At 42.9% G+C, this 17,069-nt stretch overlaps 1 protein-coding gene across 2 annotated transcripts; it reads right to left on the bottom strand.

Moving 5' to 3' along the window:
- Positions 1-380: 380 nt before the first annotated feature.
- On the bottom strand, positions 381-13,368 carry barx2 (BARX homeobox 2). 2 transcript variants are annotated; one of them, XM_076281579.1, is made up of 4 exons: positions 12,973-13,368; positions 5,830-6,145; positions 2,738-2,828; positions 381-2,201 (listed from the first exon to the last, which is right to left on the bottom strand). In XM_076281579.1, the coding sequence occupies exons 1-4, from the start codon at positions 13,157-13,159 to the stop codon at positions 1,851-1,853; spliced, it is 945 nt and encodes a 314-aa protein (XP_076137694.1). In that variant the 5' UTR covers positions 13,160-13,368; the 3' UTR covers positions 381-1,850. The 2 variants fall into 2 exon arrangements, with proteins under 2 accessions (XP_076137694.1, XP_076137695.1); XM_076281580.1 differs by having other exon boundaries at positions 2,744-2,828.
- Positions 13,369-17,069: the final 3,701 nt, after the last annotated feature.

The raw sequence follows: 17,069 nt of genomic DNA, 5'->3' as shown, positions 1-17,069 counted from the left end.
GCTACCCTCATTTCCATCAACAAAGAAACTAATACTCATGAATTCATTCATTCATATTTATTTGAGGTATGAGCAGATATGTGTGAAGGTAGTTGTAATTTATTTAATTATGTATTTATGTATTTATTTGTTGAATGTCATTAAATATGGAAACATGCACTCAAATACAGTAAAATGTAGGCTAATACAGACTAAAATAAAACAAGAAGTTTTCAGCAAACATTTATTGTACACACCAAAAAAAAGTATCAACATTTTTTACCCAGTAAAACTCAGTATGTACATCAGAAAAATATCAAACCTTTTATATTATATATATATATATATATATATATATATATATATATATATATATATAGAGAGAGAGAGAGAGAGAGAGAGAGAGAGAGAGAGAGAGAGGTTGAGAGAGAGAGAGGTTGAGAGGTTGAGAGAGATAGATAGATAGATAGATAGATAGAGATAGATAGATAGATAGATAGATAGATAGATAGATAGATATGTCAAGCTGGAAATCCTCCATCAACTTTACAATTCAAAATGCTGACAGGAAATAACAGGCATGGGGGTGAACCAAAGCTTTGACATGCAATCGGACGGGGTGTTTTTATGTAGGAGTTTGTAGACTGTCAGTCTATTTGCCGTTTATTCAAATGCCTGCAGGCTCAAACATTACTGAAAGATTTCACATGTTTGGCAACTTCCTTGTTTCACTGGCACCGGCCGTGATTTATTCAATTTCTGAGCCTCTGACAGCTTAAGAGGCTTTCCTTGTGGCAATAAAATCAGTCTGCCTCCTGAGTGTAAGCACAGATTCGGCACACAGAGGGGGGAAAATAAGTCAACGCCAACTTTAATTTCTATTCATCAAGATAAAAAATAGAATGTATGATGTGGTTGAGTGTTCTTTCTTTTTATTGAATATATAGCTATGATACAGTGCTTATGGTACATCTTCATCTCTAAATATAAATTTCACACTTTGGAAGAAAAGTGGGTGCAGGCAACACATGTATTTAAAAAAAACGAATACTCAAAGGGAATAGTAGAAATAGTTCTGCTAGTCAAATACTCCGATTTGTAGCTTTGGTTAAAATAGCTGTTATCACTCACTCAAAAGGCAACCAGAAAAAAAGGCCTCTACACCCAAGCAAACCTCTTCCAGAAGGCAATATTTACTGTAATAGAAAAATACAATACAATACTGTAAATATACACCTGATTCTAATACTTATACTGACATTTGTTTTGAAAAAGGCAACATTTGTTTGATTATTCTGTGAGAAGGCAACAAATCCAACAGGGCAGATTTAATGCTCCATGTCTGTCTTTTAGCACACAATGGATCGACATTACAGCTGAATACAATCTCAGTGCTTTATACATAAATAATGGCTACCAATAAAGAAATAGCCTAAAATAAAATAGTCAGAGCATGATCTCATCGGAGTTTGTCTGTCTGAGTGATTCACTTGAGTGTTTGCAAGTGAGATAAACCTCATTGGCAGATTGATCATAGCTTGCATGTATGTGCGTGCAGTTCTGGCAGCATGAACAACGAACACTGAAATAGTAAATGAGAAGGCAGTTGGAGATCCAATCAAACCCCTTTTAGCAGTTTAACAGTACAGACGTCTCCACTTTGAGGTACAGCCACATACTGAAAGAAAACACCTTTCAGACATTCACTGACTTATTACACTGACATTGTGATCACAGCTCTTGACGGGGTTGGGGGATCTTGAGGCACTAAGTGCTTCTGAATGCAATGACCCTTTGGCCAAGTCTTTAGCTGTGTGTGTGCGTGTGTGTGTGTGTGTGTGTGTGTGTGTGTGTGGTGGAGGAGTTAGCATTTAGCTGGCTGCGTGCGTCTGTGGTGACGACAGCGGTTTTAGCAGCTGCTGCTCTCTGGTGGCTGGCCCCATGGGGGCCACCGGTGGGGAGCTATGGGGCTCCGTGGCCCCGCTGCCCGTGCTCAGGTCCTGGGGCTGGGACTGGTACGGGTGTCCCTGGGCGCCCGGGGACTGCGCCTGGGCCTCCGTCTGTGCCTGTGCCTGTGCCTGTGCGTGTCTCTGACGCTCCTCCTCCTCGGCCATCATGGCCGCCAGTCGCTCCTGCGCCTCGATCTCCTCAGTGGTGGGGATGGAGTTCTTCTTGGGCCGCCCTTTGGGCTTGGTGGGGGCCTCGTGCCCTCCCTTTAACACCTACACACACACACACACACACACACACACACACACACACACACACACACACACACACACACACACACACAGAGTACAAGAGAGAGAGAGAGAGAGAGAGAGAGAGAGAGACACAGGTTGAATGATGCTGATGACGGTCAAAGGCAAGTTTGGTTATTATAGTAATTAAAGGAAGATGTATGACTATGGTGTGCTCCTTTGTGCAGTCATTAATCTCTAGTGCTGCTGTTGAGGGGCCTTTTGTTCCTGGGTGAACAGTTGACCGCACTGACGTAAACTGGCCTATCCTCATCATCCGTCATGTCCCCCTTTAAGTCCATTCATTTCACTTCATGTGCACACACTATTCACACACACGCACACACACACACTATTCACACACACGCACACACACACACACAGGCACACACACACACACACGCACACACACACACACACACACGCACACTCATACAAATACACATAGCCACTTATCTGTGCATGAATGCACACACTTCACACTTCTATCCTCAGGCAAAATAATTCATCTCACTCACACTCACCATTTTCTTCCACTTCATGCGTCTGTTTTGGTACCAGGTCTTCACCTGAAGTTGAGTAAGGCCCAGAGACTGAGCTAAATCCAATCTGCAGGTAAAAGAAAGGGCATTGTGAGTGACCATGTTTTTGTAATTTCTTTTTTAAAAACGGCTGTGTATTAAACAGATGTACACATACAGTATATTGCATTTGTTAAGAGCAGAGCGGGTGTCATGCAAAGGGCATTTTCATGTTCAAGTTCAACTTTTGTTCCTGGGTGGCAATTTGCAAGTCTGATTCAAAGCAAGAGACGGCTCAAACTCAAGAATCGAACTAATCCCAACTGGGGACACGCTAAGACAGAGTCAGCCATTCGATGGTCTCCTCTCCAATTCACTGTAATCATACACCTCCAGCCTGGCACCTTCACCCAACATCTGTGCCAGCTTAGGCTGCCCAATCACAGGCCTGCTGCGGGCCGGGAGATAGAGACGGAGGATGGGGTGGGGTGGGGGGAAGATCTGTGTTCTCTTTCTGGACTCTTCCACAGCATCTGGACCGGCCATGACTAATGGAGCTATTGGTTAGCCTGTAATGTGATACCCAGGGGAGTAGAGATGAGTGCTGGACGACTGAAGCTGGGAGAAGTATCAGGGGGATTGGAGGGGGGGGGGGGTAGATATCAAACGGCGCCTTGCTGGACTGTCCAGTTACAGATCGCAGACTGCGTCTCCCTTCAAAGTCCTTCATGGGAGGATTTTTTCCGCCCGCTGCTACCCCCCCCCCCCCCCCCCAGCTGGTCCGGAGCACCTCGGGCTCTCGCAGGCGGACCGGCGCGGTAGAGCTCCGCTGGAAATGAACGGATTAGCATCCACCGCGCTCTCTCAGCCTCCAACACGTTCCTCCTGCTCTCACTGTCCTCTCCCTTCCGCCTTGATTTCACTCAACAAGAGAGACAGAGAGAGAGAGAGAGAGTCTCTTTTTTTAACCCTGCCTCAAGGATTTCTGATGTATATCTCAATATCTTGGGTTGTTTTGCTTTTAAGTTTTTTATTTTTGACAAATTACTGTCACAGGATTTATGTGGACACGCTGTCACACGACTAAGTGTAAATTCAAATCAGTCAGTTATGATTCATCATGCAAGGCTTGACAGGCCCTAGCGGCAGAAAACACTTTTGAGCAAGAAAGTGTTATTGTCGCACAGGCACTCAGCTTCAGAATGAGTTCCACTCAGGAGTTTTCGTGTGGGGAACCACACATTCACTTAAAAAGCAGTTAAAATAACTGTGGGCTAATCAGCTCGCTAAAGCCCCACGTGTTCCAGTTGAGACTTTTTAAATGCAACATTACACATAATGATGATGAGGATGATGATAGTAATTTTAACATTATAAAATCATTATTGCAAAATGATAGAAACCATTACCGGCTGAACCGTGGCATATTTATGTGTCTTTGATCCTTTTGATTATCTGGGTGCTTGTGTATGCTCTTGGAGAGAGAGAGAGAGGAGACCGCAATGTCTCAGAGCCAAGGGCATCGAGACATACCTAAACTTATCTCTCTCTCTTAAACAACAACAAACAAGAGCCGGGCGGGCACACGTCTTTGGCTCGGAGAAAGGGGGGATTCCTGTGTTAGTGTTTTCCCCAACCCCCTGTGGTTTGGATCAACTCATTACTGAGAGATCTGAGATTGAGAGCCAAGTGAGACGTTTGGAAGTGTCTGTGGATGGCTGCAGGAGATTCCCCCTGTGGGACTGTGGAGTGAGAGATAAGTTGAGGTACAATGAGGCTCGACTGTAAGGCCAAGGCGGAGGCCCCCACACTGCAACAGGGTGCTTTGTGGGAGTTTTGTCTCCAGGGGGTGGATAGTGACACTTCTGCAAAGACCTGGAAGCCCTCCAGCTTCTGAGCCGCTGTTATCCTTCCTGGAGAGCCTCAAGCTCAACTACAAATATGACAACGGACTTCTGTGAATGTAACAACCTTTTGCTTTTTACTTTCATTTTTAGTTGATGACGTTTACACTTTTTTGTGTCTTTTTTGGGGGGGGGCAAGTAAAACACATCTGAGAAGAAAACCCACACTGGGGCAATAATGGAAATATGGCCACAAGGCTGAACCTAAAAGTAGCTTGTGAGGGGGCTGGAAAAAGTGTGTGTATGGCCTTAATTCAGAGTTCCAAAATGAACCCATGAGAGAGGACTGTAAGACATGGATATTACCTCATCTCATTGTGCAACGAAAAAAAGTATTTTATATACACCTGCATGTATATTAAACGATTGGCATTAAATCAATGTAATACATTTTTGTTTGCTTTTGTTGGCATTTGTCCCTGATTCTTGAATAGGTTAGTGTTTCTCTCTGAGGCGTGTTTTTTTCTTTTCAAAAGTACGGGGTTAAAATGTTACTCTTGTCTCGACTAGAACATTGAGGTAATTCTCTGGCTAACAGTGCTCAGCAATGCATGATATATTCCCATGTACATAAATCAAAATGTCACAACGTTAATCAATGTCACTCAATCACCAATATCTACCTCAAAAGAAAATCTATAGAATTTGTTTCTGTGCACTAAACTATTTCAGTTTTGCCCCAAGACATGACCCTCTGGTTATTTTGGCATCCAGTGACAGAGGTATCTTCAAAACCATCATGGCAAGACCCACCCTCCCAGTGATATATTGCTATGTTCGCAAACGTCTCCTTATCTTAACTGCAAAACATTTTGGTGACCTTGCGTGTCTGGGCCCACAGGAAACAGACTGTGCACATGTCCTCTCAATGATCACTACTCACTCATCAATGTCAGTGCTGTTCTGCGCCATTGAAACACTCACTAAGTGCAAACAGATATATCACTAGTCACATGATTTACATGTGTATTGTGTTAATCCTTGTGCATAAGATTCTAGAACTTTCTTTTGAACTTTCCTTTCTATTTACTCAATAGAAAAATAGCAATATTTATAACAATACACAACGTTAATGTCAATTCGGAAATTAATAAATTACAAATACAATTTTTAGGATTTTATATGCATTTATTCATCAATTCAGAGTCTTTAGACTCCTGTGACTGTTTTGCGAACGTGGTTTACCTGTCGGGTGTGGAGAGGTACTTCTGCTTCTGGAACTTCTTCTCCAGACCCATGAGCTGCAGCTCGGTGAAGATGGTGCGGCTGCGGCGGGGCTTCTTGAGGCGCGCAGCGCCGCAGTGCTCCGTGTCCGACTCACTGCTGATGCTGACCGGCGTCTCGCTGGGCGCCGGCTCCGCCGGCCGCTGATGATGATGAGGGGAGAGCAGGGGCAGGTGGGACACCTGTCCGGGCGGTGACGGGGGAGACAGGTGAGGGATGCTGGGCGGCTGGCGGGTGATGACGGACAGGAGCGGGTACGCACGCAGAGAGGAAGACCCTGAGAAGGAGCAACAGAGAGAGAAAGAGAAAGTTTTATTCACATTTCGACAGTGAGAAACACGACATAACGGACTAAATTGAATGATAATCCCATCCTCCCATCTCCCACAAAATACTTGAAAATGGAGGCATAGAAAAGAAAAAAGAAAAACACATAGACAGATGCCTTCCACGATATGACTGTGGAGTAAAACATTTCTCATCCAAAGTGTGCTCCATTAGTCTTGACCTCACATCCTTGCATGACTTCAGTTTGAATTTCAGTCATTTGGACTGTCTTTTTAAGTAGCTTCCCTTCTCCCCTCACATTGGAGAGGTTAATGGTGAAAGCTGTGGCCTGTCTGATGTAGAGAGCGTGAACTCTGGCTCTGCCTCTATGACGTGTTCTGTGTTTTACACGGGCCCTCTGAACTCCATGGGCCAAGCGATTGGTTCTGGAGAGCAAATGAATGTCTCAAGTGCAAGTGCTCTCCTGCAACTCAGTGTGTGATTAATCCCACATTCTTTCTCCACCTCCGTCTCCATCCTCTCCACTCTCTCTCTCTCTCTTTTTCTCTCTTTCTCTACTCTCTCTCTCTCACACACACACACAAACTTTATGCATGGATCTGTAATATTATACACAAAGGCACGGAAGGAAGAGCTTGTTGCAGAATGACACGTTTATCTGTAGAACATACCGTACGACCAGAGATATAAAAACAGTTGCGTTGATGAGATTTACGAGTCACAGTAATGAGGACATTGGCACAGACTACACAACATTATAAAGAAAACAGGCGATAGAGAGGCAATAAAGGAAAGATGAGAGACTATTATGCGTCATCAGTGTAGATGTTGTTGTCGTCCAGAGATGAGAGGCTCTTATCTGATCATCAGCTCCAGGACAGGGTAAATCATGGCCAACTTCATTGGAGACCAGATGGCTCAATACTTTATGACCAAGCACACAGAGAAATACGTCCCTCTGTCATCTCTGAAAAAGATGACTGATGCAGACCCACTGCCAGTAAATGGACTATGTGGCCTTGAGCAAGTAAAAGGGTGGTCTGAAAAGTGCTGAAATGCTGTGTGTGTGCGTGCGTGTGTGTGCGTGTGTGTGTGTGTGTGTGTGTGTGTGTGTGCATGTACTGTATGTGCACGTGCATGTGTATGTGTCTGTGTGTGCGAGTGCATGAGAGCATACGTGTGGTCTGTCTGTGTGTTTGTGCGAGTATGTGCATGTGCTTGCATGTGCATTTCAGCGTGTTTGTGTGAGTGTGTGCGTGTGTGTGTGTGCGCACGTGTGTGCGTGTGTGAGTGTCAGCCCCCTAGCGACAGCTCCGCGTTCATCAACAGGCATGACATCATGGCGGAGTGTTGAGCTCATGGCTAAGCTCCAACCTCAGAGAACCACTACACCACCGCCACCACTGCTGCGAGTTTAGGCATGATGCCTTTCTCCTCCACAGCTCACCCTTTCACTCTATGCAGTCGCACATTCACTCTTTTCAGTATTCTTTCTTTCCTCAAACCTTTCTTCTGTTTGTTTTTCTAGCATCATCCTCCAAAAATGTGATTCCTGGTGATGGTAGAGACAACATTTTGCCAGTTTGACTTAAAGACACCTAAACAACAAAATACCTACATATAATCAGTGATCCATCTCCGTATGAAGAGATCTATCAATGTCTGTTTGAGTGTATGCGTTTGTGCATATTTGTGTGTGTTTTAAAAAAAGACTCTCTGGTAATTGCTTGTGTGAAAAGTGATCTTTAAAGCTTTGGAGATGTCTTGGTAATACTGGAAACCATGTTGGACTTCTGTCAGCTTGTCACTCTTAGCCCTTAAGATGACACCGTGCTGGCATGCAACCAATCACTGGCCTGTCAATACTTTCCACAGACACACCAGCTGTGTCAGGGCACTGCTGCTGCTGCTCCTTAGCCAGTACTTTTATCTGCCCCCTCCAATGCCTCATCATGCTGCAGGTGGTTCCCACCCGACTGTAAACCTTTCATTGATAAACAGTTAATGTAAATATTTTGTGAGAAGACAGGGAGATTACAGATTTTACAGAGATCGCTGTCAGCGTCCTGTCATGTTTGAAAAGGACGCCAATTATATTAGCCTCACTGCATTTACTTAATGAGGAAAAATTCCCAGTAGCTTGTGTTAAGCTCAGGGTTATTTTATGTTAGCATAGCCGCCTTTATCATTAAATTTTCAAAGATGATATCAGCCTTGGCGCTTGCCGCAGCCTACATATGAACTTGAGTTAAATCATGTTTTGGTAACAACAAGTGGTGACAGGGCAGAGAGTGTTGTATTAGATATAGGAGTTGTTTTTTATTTTCTGTTTTTATTTAAAGTTTTTTTTTTATTTCACCCATCAAATTAAGTCTACAAAACTTGACAGCAAGATATTTGCATTTTGAACAAGAGGCAACATGTCCCCCAGCGACCCAACGACTTTAAAATACGTGGTCCTTAACCGACTGGTAGCCTAGTCCATTCCAAATGCACCTCGCTTGTAAAGCATTTTATATAAAACTGTATGTCAGACAAAAAAATATTAACTTTCAAAAATACAATGGTAACTGTTTCATAAAATGTAAAGAAAACAGTCTGACTGCACAGATTCTGGTCAAGATAATTATTAAGTGAGAGCTTCAAAACATGAACATGCTGAACACGGGGTGAACCCACATGCAATGCAATGCAAGTCTTCTCCATTTACAGTATCCAGAGTATTTCAGCTCTTTTGATACGTTGAGTACCATTCACAAACCTAGGAGGTATCAAGTTCCCTGTAAGTGTTATATAAGTGTTTAAACATGAAATGCAACCCTGTGAATTTTTCCTTTGGCAAACAAATTTACCCCGAGGCAAAGTTTAGAGCTGAACTCCAATGCCTGTTGAATTTAGCCTTGAGGTTGACATCGGGTGGGGGAAACACCATAAGACTGATGCCTTTTAAGTGCTGAACTAAGTATATATTATCGAGACACTGAAATCAGCAAATCTGTACTGTGTGCGTGTGTATGTGTATGTGTGCTTGCAGTGTGTGTGTGTGTGTGTGTGTGTGTGTGTGTGTGTGTGTCTGCGAGCACGTACACACATGCATGTGTGTGTGTGTGGGAGAGAGTGTGTGCATGTCCGTCTGCTTGTGTGCTTACATGTGTGTACACAAGCGTATCAAACCATGTACGTTCCACCTTTCTGTCAGCGTGTATGGGTATAACTATTAGGTCAGGTCATGGTCAATTGCGGGTCTTATTGTCTACACAGGATTAGGCATTAAGGCAGGATGAAAACACTGTTTGTCCTCCTGCTTAGCTCCCTAAGCCCCACCAAAGACCTCCCTGCACACTCCTGCACAAACGCGTACTCCCCTATTTGGCCATTTTTCATCACCCTGACATGGGAGATTACACCGGCGTTGATCTCTATCTCTTTCGCCTCCTTCCCCCAGATGCCTCTAAAAGCCTTGCCCTGGGTTTCGCTGAGAGACACGTCTCCAAATGAAATATTACAACCTGCCATTACGCTCTCTTCCCTGATCTCCCACCAGGTAACCGTGCACGGAGGGGGTCAGGCCAAACATATTAATTTCAGGGTTTGTTCTCAGTGCTGTTTTTCTCTTAGTGCTCTCTCTCTCTTTCTCTCTCTGTCTCTTTCTCTCTGTCTCTCTCTCTTTCTCTCTCACACCCTATCTCTCTGTCTCTCTCTCTTTCTCTCTCACACCCTATCTCTCTTTTGTTCCAGGTAAGCTATTATGCACATCAAAGACAACGAGTTTTAAAATTAAAACTATTTAGTCGAGTTTGTATCCAGGCAAAGGAAGTATGACTCTTTTTAACATCTGCCGCATGACTAATATGTAAGCATCTCATGAAGTGGCTTAATTGTTTTCCCACGCTGTGGCATGAAGTCACTTGGCTCGGATTGCCACACGCCTCCCTGATAACCGCACACGCCTGATAACCGCATCCTGTAACTCCGTACCTACTCATCTACCTAATTAACAACTTCCACTGGATATTGCCTAAGAACCTGTTTGTGTCTCAATATTTGTCATATCGAACTCCATTGAACTCAACATGGAGGTCCTACATCAGCCTCTAGTGGTGAAAGCATGACAAGACACCGCCCACCCCCCCTCAAGAGGTTGCGACGCCACCACTTGTGCAGCAGCCCTGCTCCATCCTCAGAGATTACTGCTCAATGGCCTTTCACAGCCTCGGCTCCCTTCATGCCTGCCAGCTTCTATATTCAGCATTACGGGCCATTGAAGTACTGGCATATCTAGTGTCTCACACCACTCTGCCTTCAAAATAAGTGGTGGCCACTGGGTTCTGATATTTACGGAGGTTACTCTATCCGTCCGGCTCCCGGCTGCCAAAACCCTCACACTGTCCTCTTGTTCTGATCAAGCACCGCATAAGAATGATGAGAGGAATTGCCCAATTTATTTTTGTCCCCACAAACCACAGTGTGGGTTCAAATAGGGCATCTCCGATTGCATAGTTTACACAGAGGTACAAGACGGCGAATGTTGTTACTGATGCTGAGTTCTCTCCTCTGAGGAAGCAGGGCTGGCTCAAGGGAATGCTTCAATAGGTTTCGCCACTGCAGAGGCTGTGGTTTGTGCCATAAGGTTAAGTTAAATGATACCAGTTTCTGAAATGAGTGATCAATCATGGAATTATGGATTAAAGAATATGGAATTAATTTAAGAATATTGTTTGGCTATTTGGTTTGGTTTTGAATATGTTTGTGTGTGTACAGCAATAGAGCTATTAAAATGAACCAATTTGAAAGACCTCTATTTGTGAATAAGAATAAATAATTGCCACAATTACATTTTACTTTGTTGTTTAATAGGGGACATGCTTGTTTTGAGAAGGACCTGTTGATCATGTTGTTGATCATTTCACCTTGAGGTGGAGACTAGGCCTAGGTTGTAAATCACTGTGGTTTCATGAGTCATTGACTCATTATGCCTTATTTTCGAATACCATAGATCAAACCACTTCCTCAAATCCTTACTTAAGCCTGTGTAGGCCTACATGGACTTACTCAAATTACATTGAATTAACCCCTTACAACAAATTGCCAATCTCGTTTTGTCCCACATTATTGGTGTTGAAGCAGGTAGGCCCTGAAACCCTGAAAAGTGACCCACAATGGTAGACTACCAGCACATGCTCAAGCTGACCAAACGTGTCGTGGGCTAATCATTTCTGCGTAGGCTCCCGAAAGGTCAAGATCATAACCTCAGAAAAGCGGCTGTCAATGGAAACGCTCAAATATCTCTTGTCAGCGAGGTGCCAAACAGTCCTGTAGGCCTCTACTGAAATGAAGGAATAACCGTAATGACGGTGGACAACGTCTCACTGTGTAGGCTATGATTTTAAGCACACGGACATTTTACAAGACGTGTCTCATTTACTCAAGTCCACGAGACCAATAAGCTAGGGGACGAGAAGGTAATCGGTTTGCGGAAAGTAGGCCTATTTGGCGTATGTGCAAATTAACTGTGTCAAAGACAGTCAAATTTGTCTGTAAAATAGTAAAATAAAGTCTGTCAGGCCAGATATTGGAGGCTTACATTATGAACATGAGCACATACTTTCGGTAGGCCTGAGTCCTGATGCCGCTGATTTTGTGATAGGCTAAGCATAGAATGTCTTTATGATGTCTTTACTGAAAAAACAGGACATCGGAAGCACCGTTGTGATGAGAGATTTATTATGATGGCATGGCTTTCTTCTAAATGGAATGGTAAGCCTTTTAATACACTTTCCAGCTACAAAAGACTGAATGCACTGAATAGCCTGCACGCGCGCGTTCATGTCATAAAATTAATAATGAGCCTTAAATTGAGGCTTCGAAAATATATGCCTAGTCCTAATAATAACTGGATGCTAACAATGCTGCTCAACATTATGCATCCTGTAAAACTGCATGACTTGAAAAGGCAGATAGCATTTTAGAATAACGTAAGTAGGCTTATAGGATAGGCCTATCAACTAGCCCTAATAATGGAGACATTGTGGATGCTTTCGGCACAATAATAAGCTAACAACAATAATATAATAATAATAATAATAATAATAATAATAATAATAATAACAATAACAATATTTTCCCTAGGCCTTGGCTTTTTATATTTTCCAAGACTATAGAGAGAAAGATGAGTTAATTGTACTTTTCCTTTAGCCTACTTTATCAAACTTAGCCAGCCTACAAAACTACTCCATGGCGATTGGCGAGACATTTGCATTTCAAATCATGAAGCTGATAACATTTTACTAAACTTCACACAATCACCGAGAAACATACCAGGCAATGGCACTGCATCTGCGATCGCTCTGACATAACGGGCTATCAACAGGTGTTTTGTCCCACAATCCTCTCATTATGAGAAGATAAAAAGCCAACTGAAATGATTAGCTGACTAACAGTAACGATTACAATTTAATTATTTATTTTATCACAATATGTGCCTTAAATGTGTCTATCATGCAAGACAGGCTACACATGCTTCATACAGTAGCAAAAATAATAATAATAAAAAATGGGCTGATGATTGCTGTTGTCTCGTTCTCCAAGCGAGATCGAGTTCCATAGGCTATTCATTCAGATTCATAATTGCAATTCAGTCACTAATTAATCAGCATTCGGTTTAGTCATGTGTTATTTCTGCCGTTGTGTCGTGCTGATCCAATGTTTTAATTCGTAATAAAAAAACAACCAAAAATGTTATGCCTATTGCCTAGGCTACACAGCTTTTAGCCTACATTACAGTAGCATATATTATGAGAGCTCTAGGCAACTTACCCGAACATGAATGTAGAGGTTTCGGACGGACGACGAGAGAAGGACACACCGAATAAAGCGAAAGCTTTTCGAAGTAATCACAAGTTTCCTTTGAGAGGATTTCGTCGATCATGAACGTCTTGTAGCGCCGCCTGGCTGCTTTCAGTTGGCCTGGCGAGGCGAGTCTCAGCTCGGCTTGACAGTGCATGTTCGCTCGCTGTGTGCGCGTCACTGCGCAGTAAAAGTTCTTAAAGTCAAAAACAGCAACCGCTCAACAGACCAAAGTTAAAGAAACGTCAAAGTCTGCTGCTGTGTTATTAATGCATGCCGGCAGAATATTGAGAATAGACAGTGTCCGGTCTTCAATGTGTCATCTGCCTCTGTCAGTGTCTGAAAGTGCAATGAGCTGCACTGACTTCCGAGCGGATACTAATGATCTGAGTTGAACATGCCCGCAACCTCCGCTATATAAACCAACTCCCCAATCACAGTAACAACAGATCTAATCTCTCTCTCTCTCTCTCTCTCTCTCTCTCTCTCTCTCTCTCTATCCCCCCCCCCCCCTCTCTCTCTCCCTCTTGCTAGTAAACCAATGACGCACATATGCAAAGTGAAATGTTGATGTTTGAACATTTCAATTATATTCTTTAAGGACAACAACACAATTGGCATAAGACATTAAAACAACGAAGAACTTGTGTGACCTATGTTTAGAATTAAAGTAGTTCTAGGGCAATGAATTAAAAGCCGTATGAACATGCGGCAATATTAATCAAATGGAAGCAATGGAATTCATCAGAAATTGTTAAAGTAGACTAATCGCGTAGGCTTCTACTTGCAATACATGATATGTCGATTTGCTTTATTTCATTTAGGGCATAGGCTACGTGTATTTATTTATCAGTTTTCGTTATGGATATCTAAGTGTCATAATTTCCCTGTTACTTTATGTTGAACTGTTTTGTCTTCCAAAAATGTTGTAGTCTTTTTTATATTTTTTAAAGAGGGAGACACTATTTATTTAAAAGAAAGGGACGGAATTAACACAATTTTACTTTTTCCTCTCCAGAAAATTGTTTTTAACTTTGAACTACGCTCCCCTAACGGATCTTAAAACAGCTGTTCTAAATTATGAAAAACAGACTAATAGTTGTTATTGAATGTCGTTATAGCAAATAACTCACAAGTGTTCTGTGATTTATTTAATTGAAGCCGATGCGCACACCTGTGTATTAAAACTTTCAACAAGAGGCAACATGTAGCCTATTTGAAACCTTTAATTATGCCTTGTTTATTTTGTAATGTTAATTTGGATGCAGTGTAGGCCTAATAACTAGGCTAAATTCTAAGTTTGAGACAATAAAAGTTGGATCTCAACGTTTAGAATTTCAACAGTGCGTTTTGAAAAAACACATATATATGATATCGCACTATAAATTGCTCGATAATGTTAATATGTATCCTATATAGCCTACTTATGAATCCCTCGGCTAAGTTTCCGAGAAAACTCCATGCATTCACTATATAGGGTAGAGTATGGGCATTGCACTGTTGGCTTTTAATTATTCGCGAGTCAGACAGTAATTAAAATGTGAATTAAAACAAACTTTTTACGAACGAACTTTTACTTTTTTTGCAAAATGATGGTTGCGCCAAGGCTTGCTTAAACAGGGACAGTTAAAGCCTAGGCTACTACTCTAAGTAGACTATTGTTGCGTTTTATTAGGCAAAATTGCAAATTGCAAAAAAGTAGCTTAATCCTGCAACCTGAACATAACTTCTTATTTTTGGATTTCCGTGGCTGTATTTTAACACTATTTTCTTTTATTTTACTTTACCTAAGCTTATAGCGAGGTAGACTATATAGATGGAGAACTACAAAGGTGGCCCCTCTCTAACGCTGTTATTTAATGTGGCTTGTTTGTTTTTATTTTAGGAGGTTTTACCAAAGTTTGAAAAAATCGTGACATTAAATGTCAGGCACTATCACCGAGGGAGTAAATGTGTTTTCAAGCAAATATCCCCCAATCGTTCCATAACGAAACACCTTATCCCAAGGCAGAAAAATAGATCACTTCCAAGGCTAAGTGGTAACCTTAAAGGGCATGATGCTTATTACAGATGGATATCAGGCTTTCATCTGAGCTCTGGGGCAGTCTCGAGTTAACATTCTGAAACCTGGGACAGCTCTACAAACGATTATCCTTTCCCAAGCACAGCAGTGTATATATAACACCACAGAGGCTATGGCAGGATGGTTCAAAGTATAAAGGATTATGAAGAGGAAATTTAGTGATCTACATAGGAAAAGCTTTGGTCCTTTTGAGTTTGAGGGCTTGATCAAAGGGAGATCGGAACAACTGGGCAAAGCAGTGCACTCTGTCTGACTGTATCAGGGTAGAACAGGGGGAGGGGGGCATGAGTCCAGTGTGAAACCTGAGTGCTAAGATCCAGGGAGGTCCTGGAGAGGACCGCATAGGTGGGCAGTGGGGGGGCTGGGGGGTGAGGTTTGTGTAGACCATCACAAGGGCGCATTTCTAAAAGTTTGCACAGCAACCAACACCCGTGTTATGGAGGGGAGCAACATGTGTGTGATGTGTGTGTGTGTGTGTGTGTTGCTGGGTTGATGGGTTGGTGGGTGGTGGGGGCTGAGGCAAGAGGCACACTAATCCAGCAGCTCTTAGGCCAGCGACGCCAGCCAGATCAATCAATTAAAACAGTTATGTCCAGAACCCTTTCACCCCCTTCACCCCCTTCCTCCACAACACACACACACACACACACACACACACCCTACCCGCCCCTCGCCTGCGCGCTTTCCCGAATCGGCTGCCTTCCTATCCAGCACCCTACCCGGGAGCAGAGGATCCTCTTCATTAGAGCGCAGCTTCCAGGCATCAGGCCTGGAATCTGACACTCTCCAGATTACGGCAAGACAAAAGGCTTAGAGCGCCTGGGTGCAAATGCACCTCTACTTTTGCCGCGCTGAGCTTTATGAGGACGTACGAGCCCGGTGATGTGAACGGGAGCCGCTTGCCAGGGGTCCAGTAAGCACTTTCGGAAGGGTAGATTATGACCTCGATGTGGACACTAAAGGATTTCTGCTGCTGCGCTCACTTTGTTGTGCCAGGGATAGAGGAGTCACAGCTTAGGGAGCTAATTGTAACACGAGGCCTCAATCATGGCTTCAACCTCCATATTTGAAGAACAAAAGGGATTGGATATATTGGGCTGGATACTCGCACATAATCCAGACACCGAAAGAGGTCATCATATGGAATGACAAGGAGGACACAGTATCAAGGTTGGGATGGACACTGTTTAAAAACTGAACCATATGAATGACAGGTCAAGTGCTTCTCAAATATAAAGTGATGCAAGAGGTTCCCAAGCAACATGGTACTTCAGATTTGCTTCTTCATTGATTCCCTTCCCTTCCCAGATTTGCTTCTTTCTTTTTTAAGTGAGAGCCTGGAGATGAACAAGGATATAGGAGAGTAGGAAATGGCCACATTCAATCGGACAATCAACTAGAACCAAACCTTTAAGATAATACTCTTTAACCCAAATTTGCATTTTAATCAGTGTTTCATCTAAATATATGTTACAATTCATGTTATAATATGCAGCTAAACTGTTCGCTTTGTATTTCCCTCATGGAATAGTTCGCTATTCTGGTTCATACAAGGCTCCGTGGCTGTATAATCATGCATGAGACACAATGGATAAGTTGGGCTATCTTTTTCATGTCTGCCTTGTTTTGTTAATTGATTCCACCATGACGCTATGTGGCGCCACCTGCAGACTACCATATAAACCCTTCTAAAGTAGGCTGGGTGTTCTATCTATTTAAAGTCAGCTATAGTCTTCAAAAGAAGCAGTGCTGAACTGATGTCAAGGGGTTTACGGATAACAAGACACATCCTCTGAAGGCCTACTGAGAAAATAAGATATGAATCTTAGCCACGATAAGCTCTCGGGTTGTACACTCACATGGTTATCTATAGTGTGCACAGTAAGACGATCAGTAGATTTTGACATACCGATCGCAAGCATGTCATGAAATACAGAACTGTTCATTTACATAGCCTACTTGCATGGCAATAAGATGAAACAAG

This window comes from Alosa pseudoharengus, unplaced genomic scaffold (assembly GCF_046254945.1).
Source record: "Alosa pseudoharengus isolate Yale_2024_CS ecotype anadromous, Long Island Sound unplaced genomic scaffold, YU_APseudo_1.1 YU_APseudo_1.1_scf_13, whole genome shotgun sequence".
Taxonomy (NCBI): Eukaryota; Metazoa; Chordata; class Actinopteri; order Clupeiformes; family Clupeidae; genus Alosa; species Alosa pseudoharengus.
Note: the sequence above shows the minus strand (reverse complement) of the source record. Positions and strands in the feature narration are given on the sequence as shown.